This window comes from Lytechinus variegatus, chromosome 3 (assembly GCF_018143015.1).
Source record: "Lytechinus variegatus isolate NC3 chromosome 3, Lvar_3.0, whole genome shotgun sequence".
NCBI classification, from domain to species: domain Eukaryota; kingdom Metazoa; phylum Echinodermata; class Echinoidea; order Temnopleuroida; family Toxopneustidae; genus Lytechinus; species Lytechinus variegatus.
The window spans coordinates 12,267,582-12,294,469 of NC_054742.1; the positions used below are offsets into that span (position 1 = coordinate 12,267,582).

The window sequence follows — 26,888 nt, forward strand, 5'->3', positions numbered from 1 at the left end:
TGTGAACATTCTACACTCATTTTTATGAGGTTACTTACCATTTGAAAGTTATTACTCATCTATATCACTATATGACATATAAAGAATAATAACAAGGAAGAATCATATGACAAATACCATTGCAGAAGAAAGTGTAATAGATGTCGACATATAATGGGCATCCTTCTTTAAATGAAAACAATTTTTTAAATTTATTATTATTCATACTTGTTTTATCTCTATTCATGCATAAATTACCATAACAATATGGTCCAATTTTAACAATGGCCATAATCAACTTTCATTTTGTAATTTGCTTCGTTATCATTTTTCCTCAAACAAAATTTAGTGAACAAAAATTTTACTTTCATATATTTCACCTAATGTAAACTTTCTTCTGATACCCCCCCCCCAAAAAAAAAAATACTCCTTTGACTTCTATAATATGAAAAAATAAATGATATAGTCATCACTAACTACTTATATTACCAGTAAAATTGCACAAATTTGATCACAAGACAGGGTGTCTTATTAACATGGCTATTATAGTGTACTTCTTGATTGCACCATCTTGAAGTCTACAAAAATAATTAATTGATGGTTAAATATTGTGTAAGCATTGGAATATTATGAACAAGAGATGGCAGTATGCATAAATCTGAAGCAGAGCCATTAAGAAATAGTGTGATATGGTTGGTTATACACATAGCCATAGAATACCAAAGCAATGTTAGTTATAGAGTGTATTTGAGTGGGCTGGCTAAACCATTCTTATCAATATGAATATCTCTGATCCAAATTGAATTTAGAGCCTTAAGTTGCACTCACACACGCTACAGCAATACCAGTAGTTGGATTGCTTAGGTCTTTTGATGGCAGTACCTTGAACATTGTGGACCATTATACAATTGTACTATGTCATAGATACGACTAAATATTAGCCATTCTAAGTAATAAAGTAAGGGACATCCTAGAAAGCCACCAACCATCAATGACTAACAAATATTTAATAGATCTTAAAATCAACATGATTCTGAGAGGATTTCAAAGAAATAAATATCACAAATTTAGTTTTATGATTTGACAGAAAATTTCCTAATAGAATCAACAACATAGTTGATGCAAGTAGCCAAGTAGTACTGTTTTTAGCATCATAGACAGTTTAAACTCATTTAAACTCAAGAAGTAATTAGATATAAGAGAACAAACAAAGGTTCAAGCGGAAGGTAAAGGATAGATTGGAATAGAAAGATCAAAGGAAAACATGGTACTCTTTGAGCATGAATGACATACACAAGGGGTAAAGGGAAAAGAAGGTTGTAAAAAAAATAATACGATGGCAAATAAACTAATTGTTGCTGTAGTTATCGCAAAATAATTTGTGACTATTCAAATTTATTTCAACTAGATTTCAGTTAAGTATCAATAATTTTAATATATACTTATCATTACTTTGGAAACATTTGAAGATCCTGCCAAGTTTCCATAATATATAGAGAAAATTAGCCATGTGATTCAAATGTACAGTATCTAAAAATAAATGGTGATATTTTACATTTAATATTAATAGTTGTGCAAGAAAATGACATGCTACAAATTATATCAAGAACAATACATATAAAGATACTGAATGACTAATTTGTAATCTGTAATAAATGTATTAATAAATGCTTTTAATGTCATTCTAGTCACAGTTTTAGTGAGAAATCAGCTATTGTGCACTTTTGACTGCGACTGAGAAAATATTCATATACTAGTAATCATGATGATAATAGAAAACGTGACACAACAATGCATCTTGAAACATGTTTTAGTTAGAATCATGATTGATGGGTCGGTTATACCCAAACAACATCTCAATTATGATTATGCAATACTTCCTCATAGTTGGCTTTTAATGGATCATGTGTACAAAGTTGAACAAGCCCAAAGTGAGTGACATCAAAGAGATTATAATATTCAGCACAAATCATTTTGATGAAAATTGCATGAATAATCTCATGAAGGTAAGTAAATTTAAGTCATGCCTTTGTTTCTGTTTTCACTCTATTTTTTTTTTACTGAAACAAAATTTAAAAAGATGTTTCTCCTGCAGGCAGATCAATTACATGATGAAAAAAACAAATCTTGAATTCACTTTATGGATTAATGAGGCCTGATGAAACTAATGATATTGAAACACGACAATTTCTGAAAAAATGGCAAGATGAAAAAAAAACAAGTAGTTTATTATTATTGAATTGAACATTCATACAAAGAATTAATGCTGCTTAATTTGAATCTGAGTCTCACCAAGGCTAGCTCCCTCTTGTGTTCTAGTTTGGAACAGGTTTGACCTGATTTGGGCACTTATTGTCGACAGCTTAGGAAAATGTCTTGGTAAACTGATTTCATGTGTCATGAAACAATAACATGAAAAGGAAGACATACCATGAGCATGAATGCTTGTAAGCAAGCAACCAGAGGACAGACAGCTTAAAGTCCTCTCTGAGGGACCTGGTAATGAGGATAAATGCCTTACCAAAGGGCTAATATCCAAAACCCCTGCTCTACTGACTGAGCTATAGCACCTCCTCTTCATTGACTTTCCATTGGGTATTAAGACAGTAGAATGAGAGGTAGTCTCTTATTTGCTATCTATTATCAGTCCAGGTTCTCTTTCCATGAATATTAGCAGTGATAATACATTTGTTATCAATTGCAACTTCCACAACACCTTGAATGTGATCGACTGTTTGAGTGCTACCATGGTATTAGATAGTAATGACAGAGTTGTCACTAATGGTGGACTTATATCTCTATAAGGCAATGAAATATCTATCCCATTACAAAAATTGTAATCCCTGTAAGCCTTGCTGGATATACATGTATATAACTCTCATTGTAAACAGCACAAAAATATAAACTTTGGCCTTACACGGACACCCCCCCCCTTTTCCATGAAACAAGACCTTATAAAAATCTCACTCAGTTTCTTCTCAAACATTCCTCCAATGTGCTTCTACTGTCATATTTACTTGTGTTTTTATTGCTAATGATTAAAGTGCATAGAACTGCGGGCTTTTATTCTGTTTGACATAATGCATCCTTCTTCAAGGATGACAATGAAAGGTTCAGAGAACATCATTTCATGTCTTGTTAGCAGCAATGGTCTAGGAGAAGACCCTCTGAGAACCCTGACAGAATGCATTCACCCAGGATGGCAATGTGAGGCTTAGGAGAACATCACCTCAGATGCTGTCATAGTGATGTCTTGTCAGCAGCAAATGTGTAGGAGAAGCCTCTCTTGATGATATTAAGAAGGCGCTTGAGAACCCTGACAGAATGCATTCTTCTTCCAGGTTGGCCTTCAAAAACACACTCATAGAGGAGATCACTTAGCATAGAATCAACTTCATAGGGAGCATCATGAAGCAAACCACCTGCAAGATATAATAAAAACATGGATGGATCAATGTCTCTACAAAATCATCATAATCTTAAAGATAGGTATATGTAAGAAATTGTCAGCCTTGGAAATTGGAAACTTATCTTCTCTTTGTAAGCTATGTAATCAATATCAAAACTTTGAGGAACACAATAGAAATAATTTATCAATAATAGTATGTAAAACCCAATACATTTTCTTGAGACTTTTTAGTAATGATGACTTGATTGTATTAAAGCGAATATCATACAGGTACAAAAAAACTATTTTCAAATGTATGAAGACAGGAAACATCATAACAGACACCAAGCATATGCAACAATGCCTGTAAACTTTCAACAGGAAATACAATGTAGAATGAATTCTTATTTTGTACACTTAACACATCAGTTTTTTCAATGAAGGAGAGATCCATGATTCACACAATTAGTTTGACAGGATTTTCCAAATAAGGTCTTGTTGGCACCTAAGCTATCCTTAATGTATCTGGCAAAGCATGTATTTGTCTGTTAATCTGATTTTTACTAGCTTGGCACACTGTTTCTGAAGTGTTCTAATGGAAAGATATTTACGTCTTCTCGAGGTACATTTAGGTAATTCAATAATCAACTTCAAATTCTGGTAACCTCATGTAATAAAGCACATCTTTGTGTTGTGTTGAATGGAGCAAGTTACACTCATGAATAATATATGGGGAAAGCAATTGAGGGTCCAGTATAGGTGCAGGAAAAGCGATAACCAAAATAAGATATTTAGGTAAATATATATAAAAAAAGACAATGGAAAGGAAGGGATGTTGTAAAGGGATATTTGACCAGAGATGAGATGAGGAGAGTGCAAGATAGGTGACAGAGAGAGACTAGAGAGAAAGACAAAGAAACAGATGGAGAGAAAGAAATGGAGAAAAAGGGACTGAGAGTGATAAATTAATACTGTATACAAATCTGAAAACAGATGTGAATATCAATATCTAAAACTTAATTAAAGAAGACATCCTATTTACAGAATAAATGCATCCATATATAATCATCTTATATTGAACATGTTGAATGAACCCGAAGAGAATGTTGAGAAAACAGGAAAGGGATTTTCAGAAAATGGACTTAGTTCTTTAGGAAATCTCATTCTTGTCAAAATAAATCAGTGTTATACCTAAATCAGTGAATACTTCCTATTCTAGTTCAAGGTTAGAGCCAATGTTTAGATCTCAGTGGTGTTGTGAAACTCAACTTGGGGATTCAACCATAAAACATGGCATCAATCATCTAAATTCTCTAGTGATGGATATAGGGAAGGGGAGGATCATAGTGGGGTAGGGTAGGGATGAATTGATAAATAGGAGTGAAGCTCAGAAGGAGTGGAACCAAATTAGGTGGGTAGCGGGATATCATATGGACCTGTGAAATTCACAGATGGAGAACCAAATTAATAAGAGAATGTGGTGAAATAAGGGGAGTATCAGAATGTTTAGAGTTGGATTGAGGAGAAGGTAAAACAGGGAATCATTATACACCAAAAGGATGAAAATACAATAATCTATTGGCTAATTAAGTTGGGATGGAGCAAGATAAGAAAAGAAGGAACGATGTGTCAGTTTAAGATTTGTAGTTTGGTAAGGTGAAGGGAGATTCTATTCAGATTGATCAAGGAGGGGGTGGGGGGGGGGCATGTATATAGATCAGCCATGTGGGTCCAGGTGAGTACAAGAAATCAGTAATGAAGAGATATTGAAATGGAGAGTAGGCCTATGTATTGATGTCTTGGGATTAAAAAACTCTTTTCCACAGCAGTTAGGGTCAATATTATCACCAGGTTGTGATGATTTACATATCACTCATTTCTTCACACAAGATTAGAAGGAAATGTTCAACATCTTCATGTAGGCTAGGGAGGAACAGATGTACCTTTATTTGATGATCAAAGAGATTTATTGTCTAAACATGAATACCTACATATGTCCAATTCAATAAATCTATTTTCTTCTTCACAATTTGAATTTAAACTGCTTACATCTTGAGTAATTTTCCTCTTTTGTTAGCCCCTTATTATCCCACTCACTTTGAAAATTTAGTGCCATGCCATTTTATATTCATAAAACTTGTTATGATAACAAATTTGCAATAACAGTTAAAAGCTACTAAAGTCCTCCAATCTGATTGGCTGATAGTAAATTTGTTGCAGAAGTATAAATGCATTTGTTATTATAACAAGTCTTTTTTTTTAATTATGTGTATTATAACAAGTCTTTATGAATAGAGACCCAGGTTAGAACGTTCTCAAACTATCCAACCTTTTGGGGTCATATTGATGTACTTGTTGGCAGGAGACTTTAGAAGAAAAATGCCTGAACAATTATGCCTTTTCAATATCAAAACCAAATATTGTATAAATAGCCCTAATAGAGCAGGTATTTAACTAGCAATACAGAAAAATGAAAAAAAAAAATCAGTGATTAAATTAGAACTGTCAGTTTATAATATTTCAAAGAAATAAAAGTTAACTTTGCATGAGCATTTTCTAAGTTACATATGCTCATGCTTCAGACTTATTTCTTCATATTTAATGATTGTACAATGAATATGTTCTCCTCTTTTTTCTCTCCTATTTTCCATTATTACTAGTGAATGTAAAACTGCTACTTTCCATTCTAAGGACCAAACTAGCTCTCTAATCCTTGCCTTCATCCCCATTTACTCAACACTTAACAAGTGTAGTTTACATCACTCCAATGTAATATTTCATGTACAATCAAACTACCTATGATCCACAATTTTGACCAACTATCAAGTTCTCCATCCTGGATTATGAGACATTTATCCTCAGCTGTGTGGGAGATGATGGAGTAGAAATATGGAAACAGATTTTCATTTGTTTTCTTTCCATTGCAATAGGATCAGAGCACAGCAGACTGAACAATGAAGAAATTCTGCCTGACAATCTTCAATACTGGGACTAATGTCACTGTAATTTGATTCTCCCACCCATATGTATCAAGGAACTAACAATTTTCCCTCAAATTTGTTTTTCAGACACACTCACCATTCCTCTACATCAAAAGTAAAAATGTATAATAAAGACATCAAGTTATACTTTTATTTCAATGTTACTTGAAAATGAATTATACTGGTGCAAAGTGTACAGATAACAGCATAAACATCTCATGGTTTTTATAGAAAAATCATGTCTTATCTCAGACAACAAAGAGGGTTTAAAAGTTTGAAAATGATAAAAGAGATAAGGGGGTAATGTGCACTTCACCTTATCAACTGCCAATGATTCACATGCATATGAAAAGATTTATATATATGGATTTACAACTTGACAAATGAAGAGAACTTTCACACCCAGCTGGCACTGACATGACAAATAGCTGTCTAAATAGGAAGACAAATATCTCAATGGCATAAATCAACTGGCGGCAATGTCTAAAAGCAGCCTTTTCAATATGATACTCTAGGGTAGATAGTCTACTGAAGAGTTGCCATAGAAACAGAATGAGTATTCCTAACTACATGTAGCACTGAACCAAGATCATATCAGCTTGATCAGTTACTCTTGGTGTACTAAGAGGATCTATGTTTTAAAACTTTGAGAACCAGTGATTTGGGTAATATTTTTTTAGTTAAAAAAAATCATTTTGGATACCTGAAAATGGTGTAAAAACTATACAGTTTATCTATTATTATTATCATGAAGTCTTATATCCCTAGGAATTCTATTCAGTCGTGAAAAATCTGACCCCTTTTTTTTATATCATTGCAGTTCTTGTAAAGGTTATTTTGATTTCCTTGTTAGATATGTTTAAAAAAATTGTAATAATCAATTTGCTGGTTGACATACATGTATGTAATCTGTTTCATGGACAGTAGGTGTTGGTTTCTGCTCAAAAGGTATGCTTTTTCTTACTTATGAAAAATTTGCTTTCAGAAGTATGATGAAAAAAAATATATCACCTTTTATGACACTTGTTATTTATGGTACAGGAAATAGAAATTGTGTTTAAAAACATGAGGCAAAAATGACATCTTGATTTCCTTGCAAATATCAACTCATAACCGCCTCCTCATATTTTGTATGCCCCTTGTTTGATTTACCAATGAAAGCAATGTTATGAATAATTGAATCCATTTGGGATCACATAACAAATATAATTTTCTCCATTGTTATCAAACGTCTACAAATAGAGCTCTGGTGCTCAACACAATAAAAGAGAGAAGGGAAAAAATAGAAGTTTTCAAATCAAACAGAAATTTGGTGTTTGAACTTGAAGCTCCCTGGAATTGAATGAGCCAAGAAATCATGATGTAACTCTAGAGTAAAGGTTGTAATGCAATCATCATTACAATAAAAGTAATTCAAAATTAAGATAGCAAACAGAAATGAACTTCTTGCATACTCTTGCAAAAGACATTACAACTGCAAGAAGAAAATCCAATCTTTTTCATATTATGAATCCCCATGCACAATCAATATGCATGAACACATGGTCCATGGAGCTAACAGAGATAGCTCTATGCATGGTCCACTTTCATAAAATGCAGTGATATTACAAAGAATGAAAAGAACTGGATAGGATAATTCTCTATTTAGTTTTTACTGGAATCTAGGTCAGCATCAATCTCAAGGAATGATGTTTGCATGGCACACATACTACAATAGTTGTCATGGTTACAAACTTTTCCTTTGGAGTGATTTATGACACTATTGCAGCAATTTGAATGCAAGAGGAGAAAGTTACAGACAAAAAGGAAACATAAAATGAAGACTTTGCCCTAAAACCACAGACGAATTCAAAGAGGAAAAGTGACTTTTACCCACTAAGCTGAATATGTGACATAATGACAGATGGCATTTAAGAGTATTACCATGGTTACAAGCACTAAGACACGATTTAAAAGTCACTTAGCTCTAGGTTATTAAATTCTTTCAAGAAATTAATGGGTAATACGTGATAAAGCCAACAAGAATCAGGTCAAAGTGGTAAGATTATCTCAAGCCTCTACAAACATACTCTAAAATGTTCGAAAAAACTTGTCAACGTAAGTATTTTTCCCCTATCACTGGCACCATAGGGTAAATAGCCTACATAGCTTTAAGTAAATGGCTGTTTGCCTCTATTTCACTTTATTTCACAACTAACAAGAAATATCATGCTTATGAATGAATAAATGTGCATAAACTATATGCTTTTTTGATTAGCTTGAAGGGGAAGATGAACCTGATGTCATGTTAGTTTTAATAAAAACATAAAAAACGAGATATCAATTTAATGAATGTTTGGTGAAACCCCATAAAAGAAAACCAAATGTATGAACTCTTATTCTAATTTTCTAATGTCACATGCAATAAAATCTGCCAAAACTCACATTATAAAAATATAAAATACTTCCAAATTTTCTGAGAAAAATGAAAATTTATTTGATTTATATCAAATGCTAGCAAGTAAAATTTACAATTTGAGAATTTATAGCTCTATTACTCTAAATATGCATATTGATGAATAGATTTTTGGCCTATTTTAGTGTTTGCATCTAAATAAATATTGATCTGAAACTGACTAAATATAGTGTTAGATTGTCTGCCTTGAATGAGTGCACTTGTTCATCCGATATTCTACTAAAGACTGCTGGAGGATTTCAATCCTGGTATTTCTTGCAAGAGCTATGGTAAGGTGATGTCTGTCTTGCTGTCATGCAATGTACATGGTGATTTGTTCAGTTATATAAAGATTTATGTTTCAATAACATATCCATGGCTGATTTATTTCACAGATGGATCATGGATGCAAGTTCTAATGTTGTATCTGTGTTAGTGATGACAGGTATTCTACTCCTTTGTTTATATCATTTTGAGGAGAAAATTCACAGTATCCAATTTTTACCCTTGAATTACTCCTGAAAATGAAAAACTGTGTTTGGTAAGTGTGTCTCAGTCAGAATAGTATTTTCAGTCACTTTTACCTGCTGATAACTAAATGTTAACGACATATTTTTGTTTCTAATAAAGCTTATACCCTTTTTATAAACCTAGCCGCCTAAGAGTAATGCGGATAATTCAATAAAAATTGCGTTCACAAACTCCGAAAATAAGCCGCATTATTTTTACGAGCGCCCATCCTGAAAAAGGCGGATAATCGTCATGACAACTGGACACGCCCCCTCCGATGCGGTTGTGTTGGAAAAGGGTGACCTTGTGACCGCACCATGGCAATTATCCGCATTATTTTGAAATGCGTTCATAAACTCAAAATCTTGTCCCGATGCTGCTACTTTGTTATGCGGATAATAGCAGCATCAGAGTAATGCGGAAAACTCTTGTCCTCCTCCAATTTTACGACCAAATTATGCTGCTATTAGCCGCATAATTGGGTTTATGAAAGGGGTATTAGTTGGAATAGTCTATAAATGTAATGTTATCATTAGAGAAAAATACATTACTTTTTCCAATCTTGTGCCATTATACTACTGAAATGCTTAAGAATAATCAAAGTATATAAACAACTAACTTTCTATCTGCTTGACTCTTATTTTGAATTATAATGCTAGAATGTTCTCTTCTAAAAAAAAAAAAAGCGTAACATATTTACAGGATCTTGCATTCTTTGCAATCCCCTTAGGTCTAACCCTAATCGCCAGATCCTATACAGCTCTCATTTTCCATCTTTAATAATATCTTTTCACACATATCCTCGTCTCTGTGTGGGTGTCCTTTTATCTAAACCATCCTCTATGGAACATAAGAATGACTGGTTTACAAATAATATCCTGCAACAATCTTAGATTTTGAGAACCAAAAGTGCATGTGCCATTTTGATAATGCCACATGCTTTGTTTGGAAAATGAAAACCAGATGACCTATTGCGTTTATGACAACCAGCTATTAGTGTATTAATATGTTCTGAAGTAGAAAGGGAAATCAGAACCAAGAATTTTCACAAGGCATTGCATTTTTGAAGCATGGATCTTTGGTATACTTTCACTCCATAAGCTCACTAATCTGTTCGCTGATGGAAGGTGGATGTTCTTAGACCCTATTCTCATCTTCTTTCTTAAACCAATTTAGCTGAAACTTAGGGCTGAGTTGGCATTATCATGCATGCTTGTGTTATGGTTTCAAAGATTATAGAGAAACATTTGACTCTACAGGGAATCAGGTAAAAGATGGTGATGAGAACACTCATGAGAACACTCAGCAATTTTTAAACCTGATTTCTTCAAACCAGTTCAAGAAAGTAGATAAGGATGGGGTTTTATAGACAACTCACAAGGATTTTTAAATGATTTCAGAAGAATTTATCAGACATCTAAGAAGAAACAATTTAAGGAAGAGCACTTGTCTCTGTGTGATTGCGATCTGTCACAAAATAATAGGAAAATTTCAAATTTTTGTTCAAAGAACCGTAACAAACTTGTTAATATAATTAATTCAAATGAAAAAAGGTTATTTTGAGGACAGAACAGATTAAAATCATGTAATCTGTGAAAGATGAAGTAACAAACCTGGATGATGTTTTCTTGGAGTATCTAGAGGTTGAAAGAATCGTTCATATTTAGTTGTCATGAGATCAGAGAGTAAAGAATGACATGCCATCATATACATGAACTCAACATGTCTTGGGACTTCTCTACAGTGAGTATCTGGTTCCGTCTGCAGCTGCTTCACAAATGTGTTTAGGCAATCCTCGTTACAAACGTCTGTCCGATTGTTAAGATGTGGGTTCATGTCAGGTGCTGGAATGGAGAAAAATAATACAAATATTGATAAAAATATTACAAAACAAAGAATTGATAAATCCTCTTGCTCTAAAATGACTTTCTTGGGACATATTTCTTGCTAGTTTATGGTATGCTTGGTCAAACAGGAAATGGTGTCAGATCTTAACGTCATATCGGAAAAAAAAATTGTGCTGACTTATATTTGGGTAAATATATTTTTGCTATGACATTTTTATCTTCATCATCCATAACTGATATCTTTAGAATAAGTCAACGGCGTAGGCTTTCATTGCCAACCTTATCCTATTTATCTACTTATGAATAAACAATATCATAATGGACAGCCTGAATATTATTAGCTAATATAAAAAAAATAGCTTGGTCAGAACATCTTAATAGGCTTTGTAAATTAAGTGTTCTCTATGTATATTCATGATTAAGAAAGTAGGATAGTTGAAGATAAGAGTTTCAGAGGTATTAGGCAGTGCTGCACCAGCCTGAGTTTGCTTAATCTCGAGATTTTTAGCCCGATCGGATCAAGATTCAACAAACCCCATCTCCACCATCGCAAGAAGAGCGATTCCTGCTCGGGCGAGGTATTGATGCATTATGGTCTGACACCATGAAAATATAATCCTGAGTGCATCTGCACTTGCGAATTAGCGGGATAATTTGTAAAATAGCGCGATATTTTGCAAATAATCCCATGTTGACTTGGGATTGCAATATCAAGATTAATCCTGTAAAGTAAACTAGCATGATAATTGCGTCTCCATTACAAATAATCTCGAGATTGTTCAGATTGGGATAATTTGCCGGATCAGAAATAGCATGCTAAATTTGAAAACTCGGGCTGGTGCATACAGCCTTATTGATATACCATCCACTGGTGCAACCTTTATTACCTCATTATCTGGCTCAAAGAATGCTATCTAATGCATCATCTGACCTCTTCACTCTGTCATTACTACTGACATGTAGATTAATTCATTTCATCACTTCCACATCAAATTCATATTTCAATACTCTCTTTACATTAATCAATGTTGTCTGTCTGAAAACCCCCAAAACATCAGAGTATCTCCTTTCATATAATGGAATGCATGTTACATTTATCTTATTGTTTGAAAATTTCTAATCTGCTAGTGTCAATGACAAAATTATTTCCATTTTTTAAATCATTTTTCGCAATGACACACATCCATGAAAGAAATCTTTTTGATTGTCTGAAATTATTGGCCTACAATAGAATAAGAATAACAGAGATATGGTGTGAAAAAAATACAAGAGCTGTAAGTATTATCATGCACCTACTAGGTCCATGGTTGTATAGATAAACAAATCAAGGAGTGAAAGGAAGTGATTGTGATGCTACAGTGAACAAATAAAACCTAAACAAGATGTGCTTGGACAACTTTATTTTCTTCTCAAGGACCATCAATCAGCCTGAGAAAGAATGATGTCTAGTTTCCATTATTCAGACCATGTTCAGATAATATGAGTTTGAACAAAACCAAAGTAAGACAAAAACATAAGTCTGTCTGGGTGTAGATTGATGAATGTATATTCCAGCCTTGACAGATGTAATATTACACCATCCCACTCATAACATCCATTGCCATAGCGATTCACTTTGATTCAAAGTCAATTAAGTATCTGTATCAAGATCAAGTACCAAAATTTTTTGGCCTCAATGATCATGGGGAATGCAATATGCCAAACTAATGTTAAACAAAATATATTTCATTTCTCGACAGACATATAAAAAAGAAAAGCAGCTAATATCATAGATGGGGAGGGGGCACATATTGCAGTCAAAGAGGTTTCAGCATCATAACAAGAACATTGGAAGAAAATAAAGAGAATGAAAATAGTGTTTCAAACATTCATGGTTGACTTGTATAAAATCCAGGCATGTGAGTCTAGCTAAGAGTAGAAATTGATGTTTGAAAAAGATGGTAGAATTATCATAGAGCAAACTATCTTAAACATTTATATGCTTCAAATTGCTTGAGTAAGGGTGTGTATGGCTTATAAATCAGCACACTGCTAAAGTAATTCAAGTTTAAACTTTTTCTGAGCTCAATGACTTCCCTTGTGAGGGTTTTCAGTCATCATGTCATCTTGAACTTCCACACTATTAACTTGGATAAAATCACCCTGGTATCTAGATATATTCACTTTAATCAGGTAGACATCTTGCAAGAAACTTTCCTCTCATGAGGAAAAGGTAATCACTAAATAACATTCATTATAACAACAGGAAACGCATTATGAAATAGGAGGCATCAATGGATTTAACTTAATATATTTCTCAACAAATTACATGATTTATCCTAATTTCTTTTTCTATTTACAGCATCCTCAAAATCAAAGCAGAACATGAGCCAAATGAGGCTTTACAAATAAGCCAATCATGTTCAAGCAAAGTATATTGAGCCTAGCTGATGCAGAAAAGCAGAATAGAGTTATGTCTCAACAAAACTTGCAAAAGGACTATTCTTGGTCACATATGTGATCGAAATTATGATAAATCTCGACTTCAATTAGTTATTTCATGAATCTAAAAATTTTAGAGATTTATAACTAATAATGAAATTAAACTTTCAAAATCATGCTTTTGTGTTAAATCATACATGTGACCCACTTCTTTTGACCTCTGACCTTGAACCTGCATATTGAAGACAGCAAAATATATTTCCAAATGATAGCTGACTAAACATGTTAATGTTACATAACCTTTTAATCTCCAAAATTTGTAGATTTACAATGAATTTTTGTCATGCACGTGACTAATGGCCCAAAAGTAAAAACCCCATGTAAAAATTAATCTTATACTGCTGATATAGCACTCAGGTCAAAATGGGGGAAAAAAGAACAGCTTAAATATTTCAAAAAGAAATCATTGTAAGTGCCCTTTTCCATGCAAAGTACAGGAAGTTTATGGAGCCAATGTATTAAATGACATGAAGACATTTTGCATTTGATGTTGATATGAAAATCAGCTTTGTTTAGTCTGATGTCGGTTAGATCACTGACCTAAATAGACAGGTTTCTAATAAGATGCAATTTCCTTAAGGAAATGAGTTCTTGTTCATGGGGCCATCATGGCGATGAAGGCACCATTCCAGTGTTAGAAGGGAATAAGCCTATTTAGTTGAAGACTCATGGATCTTTAACAAATTTTACAAAGCTGTTGAGATGTAGGCCTATATTAGGCACCACAACATCTAAAACTCTAAATGAAATGATCAATGCATTAGCAGGACCAGCTGAGCTGGACCCCTGAGAGACTTCTGTATATGTATTAGGGTGCGTTTATTCGACACTTTTTTACCCTAGAATCATGATTAGAATCATGATTCAAATCACGATTCTGCAGAATCACAGTTGCGTTTAGTCGAAAGTGGAAATAAACGTCTTTCAAATCACAAACATGAAACACGGAAAAAGGGGCGTTTTGAAAGATGTTTCTGTAGAATCACGAACGAAAAAGGTCGTATGAACGATATCGTGATTTGAATCATGATTCTATGACATCATTGTGTCGTGCTTCTTCCGGGTTCGACTCAAAGGCGCGCGCTGTGTTTTGTGCAGGTTAATTTTCGTGGAGCAGTATTGCCAGTGTAGTACCGGTATATGCCAATTGTCACGTGCATTTAGGAATTATCATTCTGTGTATTGTACCCCCGGGGTTGTACTGTAGCATCGTTTGTATATTTCATTGTTTTCATCAATCTTGTCTTCAAGTTCCAAAGGCAACTATACTTCCTGTGTCAAACTGCGCACTGTGATGCGCACTGGATTGGCCCGAATTCAGGGAGAAACAGCGTTAGAGAGATGGTCGTATAAACGCTAATTCTGTCGGATCGTGATTCATGTTGCTGTTTTGAATCATGATTCAAATCGTGATTCAAATCATGATTCTGGGTTGAGGTCGCATAAACGCTGCCTCAATTATAACACAAAACAGTTGCAATGAAACAAAGAAAACATGGGAGCCATACTAAAAAACCCCAGACTACCCTCCTTACTATCAAAATGTTTATGCTGAGTTTTATACGTTAAATAGTAGTGTTCCCAAGTGCACTTGGTGATTAAAGCAGTCAAGTCCAATGGTATGGACCATGAGTCTCAAATTATAAACAGGCATCTGACTTTAAGCAGATGGGTTGGTAACACCTAACTTATCTCAAGGGTATTACTTGCTAGGATTTACTATCATCAAGCATTCTTCATTCTTCCTGAATACTTACAAAAGTCCTCTATCAAATGAAATGTCTTCTCGCATTCCAAAAATGCCTTTTTTAGTAAAGTAAGTTATGTTGTCCGAATATCAGATATCTCTATTGTTGTCAGAAGTATTTTTGTTATTTTCCTTAAACATTAAATATTTCAAAGTAAACAGAAAAACAGTAGAATTTTTACTTCACAACTTGGTTCTACTTTAAATTAGAAAGAAGATAAAATGAAACACCAGCTGCATGGTCTGCATCACAGTGCTCACTATATAAATACATCATTCACAAGATCACTTGATAAAAAATACCTGAAATAATAGAATTGCAAATGGTGACTGCTTCAATGGTTATAATAAATAACAAAAATATGTATGATTCCAGAAGAAAACATATCAAACTCTCAGATCTTACGATGAAAACACACGAACAGTGTGAACAAAATAAAGTTATTTGTCAGCATGTGTAACAAACACTTCTATCAATACAGCTGATCAAAAAGCTCAAGCTATTACTAACAGATGACGGGGAGAGATAGGATTTATAAAAACCTCTCTTTATATGAGCCAAAGTGTTGACAACACGATTCTAATCTAAGAATACATGTTTTTAGATTCTTTCTGGCCAGTTCAGAATTATGATTTAAACCATAGATGAAATAGCTACAGCATGGTGCTTGCTTGAAATATCCCAGAAGACTTGGGCTTATATGGAAGGGTAACCCTATTTGTAATCCTATTTCCAAATCTTATCACAAAGGTCTGGAAGATTGAAAGAATATTTTTTTCTGTATATCGAAATCAGAAACATTCTGGTAACACTAAAGACTGTGAGAGATTCCATGGATGGAGACATACTCGAAGAAGAGAGCCTTCACTCTAGGATTCCTAATCTACCCCCTTCTACTCAAATATTCTCTTGATTTGCAGGTTGCAAATTCATGTTAAGTTAAATCACAGAATCCTAGGTCATTTAGGTACTGACTAAATTTGTTGTGACCTTTTATTCATCCCATCTGCCCTTGTATCCATGTTACAAATTACTGTCGGCATAAACACTTCATTAGATACAGCTGCTTAGCCTTCAATCAAGACCTTGCTTTAAATCTCAAACTTCAATTGGTCCCTTGGATCCCATCAAGGCTCAGGATTGTACTTGAATTTCCGGCTACCTTAGAAATATGGCCACCACATGTCAATGAAAGCTATCTACACCATATACAAAGTACTCAAAGTCACAGCTAATACTGGCTGTTTGTAGTGTAAGATACAGTGAGGGAAAATGTAGCAAATGTCAAACATACAAGTTGACATGTTATAAATATGTTTTTAAGCCTCTTGAAATTACAGACAGAAATAACAAGGGATACATCATAATGGCAGACAATGGATTGGTTCATGCTTTTGATAAGGCAAATGAGCTAATGAATCTAAAAAAGAAAAATTCACTGACTACTATCATTCAGTAACATTCATAGAAATCTCAATGCATTCCACCTTTTAGAAGTGTATAACACTGTATGTTTTCTTCAGTGTTAAAATGTTCCAACAGACTACATGGCCACAATCAAACATAGAAAATATAATACAGCCAAACTGTTGGCATGTTCTCATGGGAATATCAGTCACAGATTAAAGGTGTGTCCTTCTCGGAATCTTGTTCAGGTGTATCCAAGCCTTAATGTCAAGAGACAGGGTCAAAACAAGGTGTCTGTGACACATTACCAGGGTCCTTTCAAACTAAACATGTCACAGGATTTATCCTACAGAGGTGTTACTTCCTCCTCATCTTAAGTTAGGTCAGATTTGAAAAGCTCCATACATCACCCTTCAGATAGGCTTTACATACATGTATACACTTGATCAAGGGCCAGTTTAGTTGATTCTTGTGGAGCGGTAACAAGTTAGGTCACACAGAGATGACAATTATATTTGTTTGGAAGAATCAGATTTTCACTTCAGTAATACAATTTGTATTCACTACAGCCCAAGATGATGAAAGACCAGGACACAGTTGTTTAATATTGTCTACTAATGGAAGTGTAGAAGATATTAACTTAATATCAAATATAAAATGAAACATATATATATACATTTTAATTTATATTTAATATTAAGGTAATGTACAAGCCTTGAAGCTATAATGTGAACCTATCTACCCCTCATAACTTTGGGTCTGCCAATGTCCATTCACTTTGTTTTCATTCAGATAACTGATAGACATAATGGATCTGGGATAAACATTGGAGTGATAAGATCCACTCAAACTTCTCCCTAAGGATGGCCTCCCACTGTTACAAACTCACGAAATAGCATGCTCTATGATTTTATATTTAAGCTTTGAATATAGAATGGGTGACTTGACAATTAATGTGTAGGTTTAATACAATTATAGGAAAAAAAATCTTATTTAGGCTTGTAGAAAACTTCCTTTGAACCATGGTTAGAGACTTAAATAAATATATGAGATTATGAATATAACAAGGGACCTTTTTGATAATGAAACATGTTTTGATATAGCATATTTCAATTGGTTTCAGAACAGTTTGATTTCTCTACCTTTCCCATATGATCACCATACATCTATCTACTTCTGTACTGCGTTGGACATCTCAATAACAGATGGGTCAATGTCTTCCATTTCAATTGGTCTTTAAAAGCACGACTGTCCACTAAACCAAGGTATCATTGGATCTTATCAGACAAACTAAACAAGATAATTTCTGAATACCATTCTTAGTGGATATCACCTCTCCTGAAACCATTTAGATCTATTCATTCAATATTTGTTGAGCAGTTGTTATCTTGTGAAAAAGTAAATGATGAGTACTGTGTTCATGATCAAAGCAAAATGTTGCCTTTCTTCTTCCTGTGTTTTAGAATGTAAATAAATATTATGTCATCTTGATTGAAGATGGTTGATCATTAACTGTGAAACACTGCTCTTGTTGTCAAATGTAAAAAAAAACCATGATGAAGACACAATATATACTACACGTTTTGTAAACTACAATGAATCGGTTGCATCTGAATAATATGTAATGCATGATGAACATCAAGATAATTTTGTGTGGATTTTATTTTGCAAGAATATAACCAGCGATGAATTCGTTCCACAAATATGAATGAGAGTCAACGTTAAAAAAAAAAGAATTTCCTCACTGTTGCAGGAATCTAACAATTTGTACATTCAGTCAGGTGTTTTCATTTTAAAATGTTTTTTCACTTTAAAGTTATAACATAAATAGGTATATGAATTTCTGGCAAACAAGCTCCCAGTAATATTGACACAATATATCTGCCACTGGTATTAAACTTTGCTGGTAAGAATTAAACAGTACTTACTTGTAGAGGTCTGATCCTTATCGACAATCACTATACCGCTAAGGTTCACGACCTTCAGCTGACCTTCGGAGGTCAACACAAAGTTTTCATAAGTAAAGTCTAGAAGTAAGACAAGCCACTTGTCACTAGAATTATGAAAGTCTTCGATCATTTTGAGAATCTTGAGAGAGATGTCAACCCTGTGTTTCCATGATGCCTTGAGGTAGCTGACGAGAGGTTTACCGCTAGGTTCGGTCAATATGACTCTGCCACATTCTCCAAGGTACTCACTGAAGTACGGTTGAAGAGGTGGAATATGCCTGAAAAACTGAACATAATCAACAAGAAAAAATATATTTACATCTACTGAAGATAGAATAGTGACTATTTTCTGTAAAAAAAGGCTTACCACATAAGCAATACATCACAGAAGTTTGTATACTGAAATTGTATTTCCCAATTCGGTCGTCAATATGACACATAAATGATTATGTTTTCATAAACCTTTCCTTATCTCTATTCTGATTTCCTGCATTTTGATATCCACATAATGAAATTACATATTTAAGCCTTGGAATTAGGATAGCGATACAATCAATTGCATTTTCATTATAGGTACAACTGATTGTACTATTACTCGGCCCTAGAATTATGTGCTATCCTCAATTCGAGGTAATCCAAATTTCAGCACTATACCTTGAGTAAAGCTGGTTCTGGATCAAGAGCTAAAGTTGCAGCAAGAATGGCCATCTCTGTTGATGCGATTCCTGTTCTCCATCTACTCACTCCATAAAGTTGTTTTAAATCATCATAGAAATCTGGACTTGCACAGGTAGTTGCACTGTCAAAGATACAAAATATATGGATCTATTGAAGGAATGTAGTTTTGTCAATTTCACTTCTGGAGCTTGCTAAGCATTAAAATAGTCATGTTAGTATGACACATTGGGGCTTTTTTGGGGGTTAAGTATTTCAGTTAATGAATGGTAACTAGCATGGATCAGATTTCAGAGCCTGTTTTTCTTATCTTGGATTCCTGTACTGGATCTTATAACATTTGCTTCAGCAACTAATGCTCTGATGGAAAATATGCACATCAAGCTACTCATAATCTAATCTTTACTCTACATGTAGTACTAATCAATGATAGAAAAACCCTATCACAACCCTGAACCAATGTCTTCATAGTTTTCAAGCAAGTGCAACTGTCACAGGACTCATGTCATGTCTCCAAAAACTTGCTCCCGTTGCACCAAAAATATATAAGCAATTTCACCATTAAAGAAAACTTTCATGAAGTTGGTTGTTGATAATGGTTAGAATAGTTACCACGTTAAGTTTTAACAGGTCGTTATTCTACAGAATATGATTTTTTGAAACCTACCTATCATGACCTCTGCCTACATCAAAACGAAGGCAGTGGATGGTGAGAAAAAAAAGAAAAAGAAGGAAAAATAGAATGCCACAGATAAAATGTATTCATGAGAGCATGATTGTAACACCTACTCAATGACAAATGAATAAAAAGATATTATTTAAAGAAACCAGGAAAAATCAATCATATTCAAACTTTTAATACACCCACCCAAACAAACTATAATGACTCTAGTATATAAAAAGTATCTCAATGACCTCCAGAGAGTGACAAAGTATACAGCAAGTGAACACTTATTTAGAGAACCACGATTCTACCCTTTTTACGTCTATGAGAAATATGGAACAGTATACACATCAAATATTGACATGCTAAGAAAGAGTTCACAAGTTCACCTCACCCCTCTTCAAATTTAGGCAGAAACCTTCTTATCTTATTGTTTGATTTGAGAAAATACCAGAGACCACTCGAAGGACTATATGCAATTTATATGTAGAATGTAGATCATGCTTTACCCTCAAACTAATGTTACTACATGGATAGAGCAAAGCAACCTCATTACAAGATGAAAGAACACAGAGACGAACACCTAACCTCAATTTCAGTTTTTGGTTGATGGAAAATGGAACGGGATATATCAACTCATTTTTCAAGCTTTCCACATAATTCAAGCAACAAAAGAATATCAACAAGGGACAGAATGAACTTGAACCATGAAAAGAAATCTGACCCACAATCTTAACAAACCAAACATCCATCAACCTTGAACAGTCCTAAAAAAGAAGGGGTGGGGCTAAGCATAACTATTCATCAAATGAACAATAACTAGTCAGGGTACTATGAGAATCAAATCTTATGCAAGAACGCTCTCTAAAAAACTTTATTTCAACCTTTTGAAGTGTTGTCAAATTTCCTCTTTTGTTTGCTGTCTTTTTGAAATCAGTAAAAATGGGCTTGTTTGACTGAGAGTAAAGGGTGTTAAAGTGCATGAAACTTATATTATGAGAGCAGTGTTATAATCACACATTGCAAACACTCTTCAAGAAAAATACTTCCCATTTAAAGGTTTAAAATCAGTATTTCATTATAGTCATGGTCATAGGCAGTGGGGTTGGGGCAGGGAGGCAGTTGACCCCTTCACACAGAAATTTTGCAAACGTACATTTTTTATCTGAAATATTTTATAAAAAATCCCTCAAAGTCCCTTAATATCACTTTAGAAAGAGCATAAGCTCAGTTGCTTTGCTCCCTTGCTTTAGAGTTTCTTTAAAAAAAAACAAGTGTCTTGCACCCCCCCCCCCCCCCTTTGAGAAAACTCTGCATATAGTCATTTCTATATCATCTAGTCTTTCCTTTTATTTATTTGCTTCATAATGTTCATCTATCAACAAATTTTGTGAGAATTTATTTACAACAGCTAAAACCAATAAGAATAAAAGAATGGTGAGAAAATACTCAGGTAAAAACACAAAAACAAATCAAAATCGGGTCTATATTGAATTTTTCAATAAAGAAAACAAATTTTGTTTTTATATTTTGTTTCATATGGGGATCAACATAAACATCATTTTATAACAGTTAACATAATTCATCAGTTTTTGAAGTGGAAAGTTGCTCAGTCACAAACAAAATTGAGTATAATTCCCTGATTCAGCTGCTCAAGAGTGATAGGCACCGCTTTTCCATCAGTGCTTATGGCAATACTACAAACATGAAGTATTAACTCATATTTTTATTTTTCAAATCTTCAAAAGCAATTTGAGAATGGTGCACTTGTCACTCAATTAACTCTTTTCTAAGAATCCTATGTTTCAAATGGTTGAATTTAAAAAATATCTTTATATTCAGATGATCTTTGTAGGTTTGCATGGTGGAGTTTATAACGTGGAGAGGGTTTACGGTTCACCATGTGTAATATGAAGACGGACGGTCAACTTGCCCGAAACGTCAAGTAACCTCTCCTCACTTCAACCTGCTACTACTCAAACCATCGGTACTGAAGCCATATTCAGCTCATCTCATCTGGTTTACAGTCCTTTTCAGGACTTCTCTCACTTTCAGTTCTCTTTTCATCCTATCTCTTCTTTCCATTTCAATCTTTCTGCCTGAAATTTCTTCCCTTCTTGATATTACACACAGTGAACCATAAACCTTCTCCATGTTATCTTTAAATTCTTCTTTTAAATTTCCCCATGATTATGGAAAAAGGATTGCATCAAAAGCTAATTAGGGAGTTCGAAAAGTAATGTTCAACAAATTTGCTTCGGAGCAAAGAATCATAATGGATAATTCTGAAATGGAGAGAGTAGATCAATATACCTACCTTGAGCAACACGTCAAAATGGATCATGAACAACTGGAAGAAGTTAAAAGGAGGACAAGAGCTGGATAAATCGCTTTGGGGAATTTCAATGACGTTATGAAGAGCAATATGCCAATTTGCCTTAAAAGAAAAGTCTTTAATCAATGTGTTATACCGGCAATGACCTATGGTTCTGAAACCTGGTCTGTAACAAAGAAAATGGAACAGAAATTAAAAACCACTCAACATGACAGGAAAACCATACAATGGATTAGGAACCAGACTATAGTAATAGACATAAAGCGATTAAAACATTGAAATGGAGATGGGCTGGCCACCTTGCAAAATAACATGATAAAAGGTAGATCAAACGCATCACAGAATGGAGACCATGGCTAGGATCACAAAATCGGGGTAGACAAAAATTGAGATGGAGTGATAAGCTCACAAAATTCATTGGCATAAATTGGATTGCATCGGCATAAATTGGATTGCATCGGCACAAGACAAGCACCTTTTGCACCAACTTGAGGCCTTCGCCTTGCAGTGGGCTGAACATGGCTGATATGATGATGGTGAAAACATACAAAATTTTATTGTAGATAACAGGGCTCTATTACATTGTATAAAAGTAAACAAATGTCTTTCTATCTTTAACTTTTCTTTGACTTGGAACTTGTTTCTGTAACAGCTCCTGGCAGGCAGAGCAAATGCGCTTTGGCACATCACTTAATCAGGAACCAATTTCAGGTCATCTGTTACCCATCAACATCTTCTCATTTCAAACCCTGCTTGGCGTCATGGTTTGCAAATTCAGGGCAATGTCCAGAGGTGCAACAAACTTCTTCTGTATGAACTTCACGGTATTTTGCTTTGATGTAGTTGTAAAGCTTTTTTTGTTGTTTCGAACAAGTAATAGGGGAGGAGAGGGGTTGTTGATTACTGTATCATGAAATGGAATCACATAAAACCATGTCATCATTGTTTGAAATTATATACTGAAATCATTCTTTGACAGAAAGTACTAATCATCAAAAGATAGTTTGCTGGATTAATCTCGAGATTGCAATCCTAAGTCAACTTGGGATAATTTGAGCGGTATTTATGAAATATCACACTAATTCGCAGGTGAAGAGGCACTCTAGATTCGATTTGGGATTTATCATTCAAAGTGTCAAACCATAATGCATTGATGCCTTTCACGTTAATAACGCTCTGTATGGTAAAATCATCCATATTCATGAGCCGAGGGATAGTCTGGGGTTGAGGCATTAACCCCGGCTGAGCAGATAGTATGGGGCTAAAAAAGACAGTGTAAATTAAAAAAAAGGATAGTCCGGGGTTAAGGATAGTATGGGGTACAGGAAATGCAGTGTGAAAAGCATATTAATGTGTTACTATTAATGGTTTTATCTGTTTAATACGGATTTTTTATGTTTATTGACTTGAAGTTGTGAACAAATCAAATTTCCAATATAGTATGGATAAATAAAGACGAACTTGAACTTGCCTCGCTAGAGCACGAATTGCTCTACTTGCGCTGGTGGAGATGGGGTTTCTTGAATCTCAAAATTAATCATGAAGAGGGCTGATCTGGCTAAAATCTTGAGACTGAGCAAACTCGGGCTGGTGCAGCACCGCCTAATATGAAAGGGGCTATCTTTGTTTTACCAATTCAGCATGATTGTGTCCTTATTTCACCTAGATCACTCATCAAATCTCTGTAGATGTAAGCTATAAAGACTCTACATGTATAATGACATCAATTATATCATGTAACTTACTAAATGACCACACCTGTAGCAGACCAACCTAGTCCCTCAACGGATATTCAATCTGTCTTTACCTGGCAAAGAACAAAACTAGTTATTTTCATATCTAATACAATTTTTGTACAGGACTTTAAACAGCCTGACCCTCACTGGCAAGTAAGTATTAGGGATTACAAATTGTTCTCCAACTGATCGGATATGACCTACAAATTATGGCAGAAGGCTCATAAAACCTTAAGTTTGCTAGACTTAATAAAATGTTTTCCAAGAGATTTTCTCATTAGTGTAGAATGATGATAGAAGCATAAATACTTAATGCTTATAAAGTTGTATTGTCATTAAAGTTATTTGTGCTGAAAGTGAGTATGAAAAACAATATTTTCATTGATTTTCAACATCGTTATAAGCATTTTTCAATTCAAAAGAAAAAATATGTACGTATGATTTTTTGAATGAAATTAAATGAATAGGCTTAATTCTACCTCATTAGATCAAATGTAATAGGCAAAAGAGAATTGATACATTTTAATCCTAAGAAATTTGCACTTTGTTAATGAGCTGACTCAGAAATGTATCATCCAAATTTCAAAATACTAGCATCAAATCAAAAACAAGAAATGAACTTATACAAGCGTACTTGAAGCAATATCAATGCCATGGGACAATGAACTATTATTACAGGAAGTTTAAAATGAAATGATACAGGGAAGAGGGGAGGAGGGGTATGTGAATGAGGCTGGAGTTCTGTTTTGTACTATACATAATCCATTAAGTGGAAAAATTGGAGGTTAGCCCATACTTGTCATCAGCAAATCAAATGGAACATCCTCATAATTGAAGACATCTTTCAGAGTAACCTGGATGATAATTATGGCTTTCCTTAAAACTGATAAGAGATGGATTAGTAAGGGATATTACAGTCACTTTCAGGGAAAGCCTGTTGCATTGGGGAAGGTCACAAATTGGAAATAAATTGACTAGACTTTTAAGAAGAAAACAAGTATGTCACTCCTGTCCTTCTTGATTGTCATTTTCTCTGTTTATGGGTTCTAACAGCAGAGAACTGTGGTATTCAAAATACCCATGGGAATCAGTAAATGAGTCACTAATCCTATCAATGCTCAATTATGTCACATTTTACAATCACTCCAGCAGATTACAAACAAAAATCACATTACTATTGGAATATAAATTTTCCTTCATGAAAGAAAACACATAAAACTTAATAATTGATATATTTTTTGCATTTGAAATACAGAAGTCATCAATTATTTTGTAACATCTTCCTGGCTTAACAAAGAATTAATGTATAATTCGTCAGCATAGATGCTATTTGTTCAAATCTGATTTACTACTTATAGGACGATTGCAATAGATTGTGAAATTGTCATTTTTTTGTAGTATTAATATTCTTAGAAGTATCATTCTTTATTATGTATCTTTAGAATTAGCATTCTTTATTATGTACCTTTTCTTGTACACTTTCATGTTACAGTAGTTGCAGGAGCAAGAACCTACTGTAAATCTAAACAGTCATATGTTCTTTACACTCAATAAATTATCTTGGAAATTTATTTGGAAATGTGGAGAGAAAAAGATTACTTTAAATTCATTCATTTATAAATCAATTATAAAATACAATTACAAAAGAGTAAACATTTTCTTAAATTTTAGTTAAATTGGTATTTATTAATATTTCAAATATTTTTTCTAGAGGTTTAATTTCTTTTACCCGATATGAAAGCATCCAGAGGGATAACTGATTTTGCTCGTCTCAGTAGGACCTGGTATTGGTGGCCTACCTGTATCGTCTAAAAACACAGTCGTGCCTTGAATTGATTTTGAACCTGGGTTACTATAATTTCATGGGACAATACTGCTCCACCTACAAACCATCACTCAAATCAGGTATTACCATGCAAAATTGTTTCTCTTTTTAAAATGAATTTCACATATTCTGCTTCTGTCAACACATTCCAGTGACCTGATCATGATATGATACAGTTCATGATAACAATCCCTTGTGTTAATAAGGGAGGGGAGAAAATAAAACAGGATGTATTTCTTCACAGGGAAGAAAATTTTACATCTCTTAATTCAAAGCATATTCTAACCCCCCCCCCATTAAAAAAAAAGAAATTTGATTTGTTTTTTAGTATAAAATAAAGTTTTAATGGTCTGAGGATGATATGATTCCTATTCTATGGCCCATGGACATCAACCTATTAGCCTACTTATTAAAGTTTATCAGTGCTCTAGATCTTTATGCATAACATCAAGTAATATATGAATGTTATAGAAACTGGAGTATTCATATGGATATCAAAGCATGCTAGGGAAATGCTATCTGACAAAAATACCCCATAGACTCAAGTTTGGTTTTCTCAAATATCTCAGAAAATTTGTTCAGAATTCCAGTGGAAATCACTGAAACATTTTTTAAAACTTTGTAAACTGACTAATACTATCATAAGCTTTTCACACTGCACTTTTTTCCTAAGACCCCCCAGCCCCACCAATATCCCAGGGTTAAGCTTATAGCCCACTTTGGTTTTACACTACATTTTAGCAAAATGGTACCCCTTTCAGTAACTCGCTGGCCCGGGCCAGGCCCGGGCTAAGTCGTAAAATTTTGAGATTATGAATGGCGCGGGCCAAAATAGCCCACGCCAGGCCCGGGCTATTTTGGTGCTGCTTTTATCAGCACCAGACCAGCGCCAGGCCTGCACCAGGCGCCGACCAAAGAGTTTATGAACG

General features: G+C 34.1%; 1 protein-coding gene across 3 annotated transcripts in view; it reads right to left on the bottom strand.

The window, feature by feature from the left end:
• Window positions 1–1,328: 1,328 nt before the first annotated feature.
• LOC121410233 (divergent protein kinase domain 2A-like) overlaps window positions 1,329–26,888 on the bottom strand; it is a 61,627-nt gene continuing 36,067 nt past the window's right edge. For all 3 annotated transcript variants that reach the window (XM_041602175.1, XM_041602174.1, XM_041602172.1), the window contains exons 3-6: window positions 19,379–19,523; window positions 18,704–19,010; window positions 10,906–11,136; window positions 1,329–3,401 (exon numbers count right to left, since the gene is read on the bottom strand). In XM_041602175.1, coding sequence (XP_041458109.1) covers window positions 3,220–3,401; window positions 10,906–11,136; window positions 18,704–19,010; window positions 19,379–19,523 — 865 coding nt within the window. In that variant the 3' untranslated portion in view covers window positions 1,329–3,219. The remainder of the gene's footprint in view (window positions 3,402–10,905; window positions 11,137–18,703; window positions 19,011–19,378; window positions 19,524–26,888) is intronic.